Source organism: Wyeomyia smithii, chromosome 1, assembly GCF_029784165.1.
Source record: "Wyeomyia smithii strain HCP4-BCI-WySm-NY-G18 chromosome 1, ASM2978416v1, whole genome shotgun sequence".
Classification (NCBI taxonomy): domain Eukaryota; kingdom Metazoa; phylum Arthropoda; class Insecta; order Diptera; family Culicidae; genus Wyeomyia; species Wyeomyia smithii.
This window is the reverse complement of record NC_073694.1, coordinates 18,104,117-18,112,907: the sequence shown is the minus strand read 5'-3', so window position 1 is coordinate 18,112,907 and position 8,791 is coordinate 18,104,117. Positions and strand designations below refer to the sequence as shown.

The window sequence follows — 8,791 nt, the reverse complement described above, 5'->3', positions numbered from 1 at the left end:
TATGTGATTATGGATGCAGATGTTGATAGCAAAAGAAAAAGCTAAGCCTTGGTGCTACATTCCGATTCAGAATTTGACCTGTTTATTTATACCAGAGGGGATTCACTGCTGTCAAATTTCATATATGTGTGTGTTATCCCAGATCAACTCTGGTCCATGACGTTTGTTGGTCCATGACGTTTGTTGGTCCATGATGTTTGTAACTATGAACAATAATGGGGGAAAAATGTGAATAGCTAAACAACATTCATGAAAGTTTTCCGCGGTTTCTCGAGTTTCGATGGAAAACATTCCAATTCTATAATATTTCACATCGATCAATTTCATGACCAAAAGGAACAAAAACCAAAACAAACACCATGTTGCCGAATATGTTGGTTACACGATTTTTGACAGATAGATCCCCCCTGATTTATACACAGACCTCGCAGTCGACTATTTAGTGTACAAGACTATTGCGGGGCTAGCGCGACGACCCTACTGACACTAACAGTCTCTCCCGAGACGAGACTCGAATAGGGATACCATCCGTCCTGATTTAGCAGGACATGTCCTGATTTTGAGATCCGTTTGGAGCGTCCGGATTTATTTTTCATATTTCAGCATTTGTCCTGATTTTCCTGGATTATGCCGGATGTTCAGAAATGTTGAAGATTGTTCAGTACTTCTACTTTGTCTCCGGAACGGAACGGACTCATTTTGAACGATTTTTTTTCTTTGGTTGAATTTTGTCGAGAGAAGTTGTCTAGTTCTTGCAACCCTCAACTATCTGACTTTTGGGTCCTAAAGCTATCCAGCTTTTTTCGCACCATAATGGCGGTCGCTATGATGCGTGTTCATAATATGCGAACCTCTCTGCTCACGTCAGTTTTAAGTATTTCTGAGAAATTGGCAACACAAATTTTACCAGATTTATTTCTTTTTTGATAAAATAGGTACGTGAAGACTTCGAATTGACATGAGCAGAGTTGTCAAAAGGTTGAATGATTTAATAAGAACTTTGCATTTTAGCATCCGCCATTATGGCGCGTAAAAAGCTGGATATCAGTTTTTATAAATCATTTGAAGAGGCCGCGTTTTCTGAGCAAAACGTGATTTTTAAAAAAATGTTTATCGTTTTCCTTCGATTTTAAAATGCAGATTAAAAAACTGCTCGAAATGTCTTAAATGACATTTCGCACACATACGGTATATGGGAGAATTGACATGTAGAGTATTGTAAAACTTGTTGTGTAAAACTTTAGGACCCAATTTTGAACAGTTTACGTTACTGCATTTTTTTAGTATCTACTAACGCCTAATGAATCAAAGTTGTAAAATTGTATCGTCCATGAAATACTTTCAATAAATAAATGAGTGGCGTATTTTGAAGTGTAAATCTCAAATTACGTGTTTTATTTAATGATACCTCGAAAAAGAAAACACCTCATATCAAATTTGTACCGGAAAAAGTTGTCCTGATTTTTAACCCCGACCAAATGGTAACCCTAGACTCGAACCTACGACGACTGGCTTGTTAGGCCAGCATCGTACCTAGAGACCATCTGGGTCATTCCATGTCAAGTGTCCGAGGAAATGCATCGACCATCTCCGATTTTGACCAAAATTTGTGAATCGATGTACTTTGGGGCGGAACTCATGAATACAAAGTATCGTAGCGATTGGTGGACCCCTCGGCCAATAGGACTGCCTCTACTTTTTGCGAATTTAGCGAAACACTTTTTTTAATTTGCGAATATCTCGGGACCCTGAACAGCTACAGGTGATATTGACATATCATTTTGAAGGGTTTAAGATGTAGAATTGAACTACGTGGTTTATTTTTTTCTGCAGTGTTGCCAACATTGCATTTTTCTCAGATTAAAACTTAATTCGCAATTTCCTCGAAACACCCCCCCTTCGATTTTGATTTTGACCACGCCAATGTGTTTAGCAGACGATTTTACATAGGAATCACTTATTAGCAAAAAACAAAATGTAGCGTTCCAGAGATACAGCATTTTTAAACTTGCAAGATTTAGGAATTTGTACGTACACGCGACAACGTTTCTGCATAGAATACTGCAATCGTAATGGTATCCTAGCAGGCATTTTTTTGATCGGAAAGATTATCCTTAGGAGAGTATATGTTAATGATGGAACGCAAAAATGCCGTTCTAGGCTCAGGAAATTGAGGAAATGCTACTTTTTCTGTTGTCACATTACATGGTTTATTGTTTTTTGTTAAATGTACATTTTGCTTTTATCTATCATTTGAACACATGTTGTTGTGTCATTCAAGACCACTCCGTACGCATCCAAAATACTTTATCATAACCGAATATCTTGATTTGCTCACAACTTAGCACATTATATATAAAGCAAGTAAGCCTATCAAAACATTCGTCTGCCTATGTTCTTCTTTTTCTACTCATACAGAATTAGAGCCGAGGTGGCTTTTTTTGTTCTGTTCATTTGACACAGGCTTCGCAGCCCACTTTTTAGTGTACAAGTCAATTGTGAGGTTAGCGCTACGATCCTACTAGCATAACGGATTTCTCTCGAGCCGGGACTCTAACATATGACGACTAGATTGTTAAACCGGCATCGTACCTCGAGACCAGATGGGAGTGTCTGCCTATGTTACGATTTTAATTTTTTATGTAAGCCATAACTATAACCTACAGGTTTTGAATTATTTAGCCATCAAAGAGACTATCTGACAACTTCATGCATATGATAGTTCTAGAGAATATTCGCGGAACATATTTTTCTATCAAAATATAGTCAAAGGCTTAAAATCAAGCCAACTTAAAACAAACAAGGCTAAATCCTCGAAGCGTTTTCATTGTTACTTGGAATGTATTTTCTGTAGCTAGTTAATCTCATCGTGTGTGCCATTCGCGAGATGAGAATTGCTGTGATAACCAATACCGTTTTCCAGTGATACAAATTCGTTTTAAATACTTACAATCGAATTAAACAATAAAATGAATGCTAGCTACTTTACACTTTGTTTACAATTATGAAATCTTAGCAAACCTGACCAATACTCCCCCCCCTCTAGAACGGCATTTTTGCGTTGCATCATTAACGGATGCTCCTCTAAGAAACATTTCTCCGATTTCACAAACCCCTGCTAGAATAATGTTTCGCGTGTACGTACAAATTCCTAAATCTTGCAAGTTTAAAAATGCTGTATCTCTGGAGCGCTACATTTTGTTTTTTGCTGATAAGTGATTCCTATGTAAAATTGTCTGCTAAAGACATTGGCGTGGTCAAAATCAAAATCGAAGGGGGGGTGTTTCAAGGAAATTGCAAATTAAGTTTTAATCTGAGAAAAATGCAATGTTGGCAACACTGCAGAAAAAAATAAACCACGTAGTTCGATTCTACATCTTAAACCCTTCAAAATGATATGTCAATATCACTTGTAGCTGTCTGGGTCCCGAGATATTCGCAAATTAAAACGGTGTTTCGCTAAATTCGCACACACTTAATCTATTTCGGCAAACTTCCCAACAGCTGATTGAGCTCGGCGATGTTTTTAACGAATGTCAGCAATATATTTCGACGAACATTCAGCAAATATATCGATTTACCGTAAACCAGCAAGTATTGACGTTTCGTTTGCCGAAGTTCTTGAAAATTCTGCCGAGAACTTGTAGAACATTTCGCTGAGTTTGTCAGCTGTTGAGTTCTCGGCAATAAAATCTGAGTGTGCAAAAAGTAGAGGCAGTCCTATTGGCCGAGGGGTCCACCAATCGCTACGTTACTTTGTATTCATGAGTTCCGCCCCAAAGTACATCGATTCACAAATTTTGGTCAAAATCGGAGATGGTCGATGCATTTCCTCGGACACTTGATATGGAATGACCCATCTGGGAAATCATGCAGATGTTGATGCGGATGTCAATTTTCATGCGGATGTTCGGCATTCGCGGATGCGGATATCCGTTGCATCCCTTGTGTTATATTTTTCTTTTTACATAACCATGCCCCTCCCCAGTGCAAAAGTAATTTAAGCGAGCATAAATACACCAAGGAAAATTTTTCTGCAATATTTTATGAAGCGATTTTTTTTTTCAATATCCGCATGGTATGATGCGGATGCGGATGCGGATATTATGTATATCACCATAGATACGAACTTATTACGTGGTATCTTGGTTTACAATATTAGTATTTTACCTGGTTAAATCATTAAAGAGGGTAAAAACGAGGTTTTTTGTTATAAACACCACTCATCAGCAGAAAGTCGTGGACTAGCGAAACCACCAGCGTTTGAAAGTTCTTTTGTTTTTCTTTCATATGCTAACTACCGAATCTGCATCTACCTGCCCCTAAGAAAGATACAGTGATTTGAAATATGGCGAAAAAAAAATTAAAAATAGCCCATAACTCATTGCTTTTCAAACATTACGAATATAGTACCTTCCAGACATTTGTGTATATTTATGCTACTAACAACTTTGTAGAACATAGTGAAGGCCTAGAAAATAGAAAAAAATATGTTTCATTGAAAAATGTGTTTTGACAGGTCTATTTTCAATAAAAACTCTCTAAGTCAATTTGAGTAACAGATACGAATTTTTTGCCTTCAGCAAAGTTGGTCGTATTGGTTATACCTATAACTTTACCGAAGACACCAACTCTGTTCTCGATGGAGCAAAAAAATAAATTTTTCATCTCACTTTTGGGGAGATTAATCACAAATCTCATAGCACCAAAAGATGCAGGAGGTCTTACCCACCATTTTTGCTGAAGGCGTCATAATTGTATATCAAACGTACGTGGAGTTATCAATTTAGCGCGTCAAAATCGACTTTTAAACCACTGTGCAACGTGCGACTCAGTAGCAAACTAACATTTTAATTAAGGGCCAAAGAACACGTCCAACGATACAGACAACCATGTTTCATTTCTGCGGTTGATATTCAACATACTTCCATTAGCTGAAGACAAGTTTTTTTTGTAGAGATAGCAAACTAAACTGAAACAGAATATGTCATTCTTCCGAATCTAGCGAACACCAAAGGCAAAACTTCGAATGGCCGAGTAATAGTAGCATATCATTTCTTTAAAAACTCATAACCTTAATTAACACAATACTCTCCCTTGTCGTTTAGCTCTTCCCAAACAGGAAATCTCAGCTAGTCTACATAACGACCACGCTATCGCAGATCCCACCAACCGATAAGCGTATATGTATTACACTTTTCGGCCTGGAGGTAATCAACCTTAGTCACGCAACCGGAATACAGCAATGCGTTCGCTGAAAAGTCTTTTTTTTTACCAGTCCAACCAGTCGATAAGTAACCTTGCAGTCAAATTGAACTCACCTGAACAAAAGACGACATGGAATCCAAGCCAAGGCCGCGAAACAAGCGTACTAAGAAAACCGTGACAAAGAAGGTGAAGAAGGAACGCAAATCTAAGGGTCCATTCAGCATGTGGCACCTACTACGCAGTAGTCTCCTCTATCAGACAAAGGAATTCTTCAAGAACTCAACCCTACATGGGGTGCGCTATATCGCAGAAGAGGGTCGCCCATTTATGGAGAAGTTTATGTGGTTCTGCTTTGTGGTGACGGGCGCCGTTGCCGCCATCATTATCATCTTCAGTTTGTGGGAAAAGTTTCAAACTAATCCCACTATTACGGGGTTGGATACGGACTTCCACAATCAGGAGGTGATCTTCCCGACCGTTATGGTTTGTCCGACCGAACCGTACGATGAGAAGAGTGTTCAGGAGTTGGCTTTTATAACGCTCGCGAACTACGAAGACAATTCGGAACAGTATGAACCATTGCTGCGGCTCCTAACTCAGCTAACGTATGAGAGAATCGCGGAAGTTGTTGCGCAGAACGAAAATTTGACGGACAACAAACAACTGGCCAGTAAGGACCTGCGCAAACTGGCCTTCAAGTCGGCCGTCCAATGTAATGCGACATTCGGTTACTGTCGGTACAAGGATGAACCGATAGACTGCTGTTTCTACTTCAAATCCGTCTATTCGGAGTGGGGTTTTTGTTACTCCTTCAATTCGCGCTTTGTTTCGCAATCTTTTATCGAGTAAGTAAAATTTAATACCGTTTTTAGGATTACACAATCTCCGATGTTATCTTATCAGGGAACGCAACTCGGAGGTCAACTATCTCTACGAAACGGATAAAAAGTGGGGCCTCACGTTTGCCCCTCTACGGCAGTCGCTTGTGTTCGTCCATTCACATAATGAAATCTCCGGCCGTGATTTTCGGCCGCAGGTTCAGTGGGACCAGAACTTCGCTATTGATTTTCTCATCTCGATGAAGCAAACCTACACCACGGAGGATGCCCGGCAGCTGTCGATTGGCCAGCGGAAGTGCATTTTTCCGGATGAGGTTCGGCTGCATTACTACCAAGACGAGTACACCTTTTCCGGTTGTATGAAGGAGTGCCGCATCCGGAAGTTTCTCAAGTTTTGTCGCTGCATTCCGCCGTTTTTTGCCCCTCCGGTGTCACTGCCCTTCTGTGAGATCGCTCAGTTCCAGTGCATGGCGCGGTACATCGAAAACATTTCGTCCATTGCCGAGTGTCACCATTGTGAGCTTGGTTGCCACAATACGGTTTACGATATTGAGAAGTACTCCAAGGTGTAAGTATTAATTCTTAGTTAGTAACATCCGCAGTTTTCCAATAACATGTACCGAAAATCCACTAGGATGAACAGCGACGTCAACAAGGAACCCGTCGTAACCATCGAATATCTCACATGGCCCATAATCCGCTACAAGCGGGAGGTTCTTTTCGGATGGGTCGATCTGCTGGTCTCCTTCGGAGGCATCGCAGGGCTTTTTCTCGGTTTCAGTCTTCTCTCCGGAGTGGAAATAATCTATTACTTCACCATGCGGGCGTGTTGTATGGTGTATAAAAACCGGGACGAATTGATCGCTATCGAACAGGAAAAACTGAAACGCCCCATGCCTCGATATGACCTGCGGCTCAAACCGGACTTCCGGACAGCTGTGGTCCCAGTGACACCTCCTCCCGAGCAGGGCATGGAGCCGATTAAACGAACCAAACATGTATCAACGATTGGCCTAATTGGGCAAGAATTCCAAACCGCGAGAGCCCCCGACGGAAATGGTTTGCTGCTTCCCGGTGCCATCAGTTCCCGTCATTTACAGCGGTTCGAACGAATGCGTACCCAAATACGGGCGGACATTTTTCGACCTGTTCAGGTGGCTCCGTACAGCGAACGCATCATGCCTCTCGACAGGAACTGGGTCCGCACCAAAGAAGGACTGTTCTACAATGGATATCTGCCGTAGGGCGGGAATGATGTTCTGAACTCCACAGGGTTCGTAGAGAGTCTCAGCGATATAAAAATGCTTTTTTGTTTGAGACTCGAAATCGATGGAAAACTTTTCTATGGTTTCTTTGAGCCGGTTACTTTCTGGAGAATCATTCACACAGCGCGACCGACAGTCCAAGGAAAGCAATACTACTTCCAGTGTTCCTCAAAGCTCTGTTCTTGGACCTCTACCAACCGTCCTAAAGTACTGCTCGATACAACTTTATCCCGACAACGCACATATGAGTAGCTCGAGTGAAAACCTAGGGTGACATTGCGCATTTCGTTTCGAGTAACTCGAACAAAACTAAATGATCGCTGGCGAGCGTTATGTTTCGTTTTTTGTAATTTTTTCGACTTTGCGGGTTAGATGAGCCGAAGGACAAATGACAATGACAGCTTCTTTTAAGCTTAGAGCAAAACTGGCAGTATGTGACGTGCTCGAAAATAGCGAAAATCGTTGAATCGAGCTGCACAATGCCACCCCTGGCCGAAATTATTTTCGCTGCTATTAAGCAATATTTTGGGTAATATTCGAGTGAGAAGCGGAAAGAAATAAAATTTCATTTAATCATTGTTGAGCTGAAACTCTGTTACTGTTACTAGAATTGAACATAGAGAACTCATATACTGCAAAATATTGATCAATAGTCTTTTTTTGACGCCTGGCACTAGTTGTTAGTATTAATGTTTCGATTTCCAAAAAAAAGCTTGAAAATTTGTCAATGTTTACAACACTCTCAGCATATGTAGATACTGTTTATAGTTAATCGAGTGATGGCACTTCGTAAAGCATTTATTTAACCAGCAGAAAAAAATATAGCGGCATCAAAAAGCTTAAAAAAACTTTTCTTATTTTGGCCAACTTTTTGTTCTAGGTACGACGTACAGCCAGTTTGGAATACCCATACAATCTCTTAACAGGATAATTAACGCCGGTCTTGAAAAAATTGCTACAGCGCAACCAATCGTTAGTCCACCCTTCCACACGCAAAAGTTAGACTGTGCGTAACCACTTCAATATTGCGTCTTTCTAGAGCAATTTCTGTACTGTTTCGGAACCAGTACAACGAAAGTGTGTTGTTCATAACGCATTTGGTGCTCTAGCGAATGTGCAATGTGTTGGACGGCTTAAAATCAAAACACTTTTGAAGTATTAACCGGTGCTAGTATTGCCATGATGATTCGTACTGGTATTGGTAATATTTTCCAGAATGCTGCTATCGTTAAAGCAGTGCAAGTAGTAATCAATACTGATGATTTTTTGGACAAATATAAACTGATCGATTTACTACATGAATCCGATCATTTAAAAACTTTAATTAAAAAGACATTGGATTTGTTCCAAACATTTTGCATTTGACGACGATTCTGGTTTTGTTCATATGCATTCGGTTCCACGTTACTGGCATCAGCGTCAGTAAATTCTGTTGCAACGAGGCTCGCTGTTGGCTGTTTCGGTTGTTGACGGTGATTA

The 8,791-nt window shown here is 40.4% G+C and overlaps 1 protein-coding gene across 1 annotated transcript; it reads left to right on the top strand.

The window, feature by feature from the left end:
- The first annotated feature begins 5,337 nt into the window (after nt 1–5,337).
- On the top strand, nt 5,338–8,115 carry LOC129716605 (sodium channel protein Nach-like). The gene is made up of 3 exons (XM_055666440.1): nt 5,338–6,053; nt 6,112–6,615; nt 6,682–8,115. The coding sequence occupies exons 1-3, from the start codon at nt 5,338–5,340 to the stop codon at nt 7,289–7,291; spliced, it is 1,830 nt and encodes a 609-aa protein (XP_055522415.1). The 3' UTR covers nt 7,292–8,115.
- Nucleotides 8,116–8,791: the final 676 nt, after the last annotated feature.

What these genes read in the sequence shown, in the direction of transcription:
- LOC129716605 (XM_055666440.1), top strand. Translation starts at nt 5,338, where the DNA reads ATGGAATCCAAGCCAAGGCCGCGAAACAAGCGTACTAAGAAAACCGTG. An exon ending in GTTTCGCAATCTTTTATCGA is followed by an intron (nt 6,054 to 6,111) that starts GTAAGTAAAATT and finishes TTATCTTATCAG; the next exon opens with GGAACGCAACTCGGAGGTCA. An exon ending in ATTGAGAAGTACTCCAAGGT is followed by an intron (nt 6,616 to 6,681) that starts GTAAGTATTAAT and finishes AAAATCCACTAG; the next exon opens with GATGAACAGCGACGTCAACA.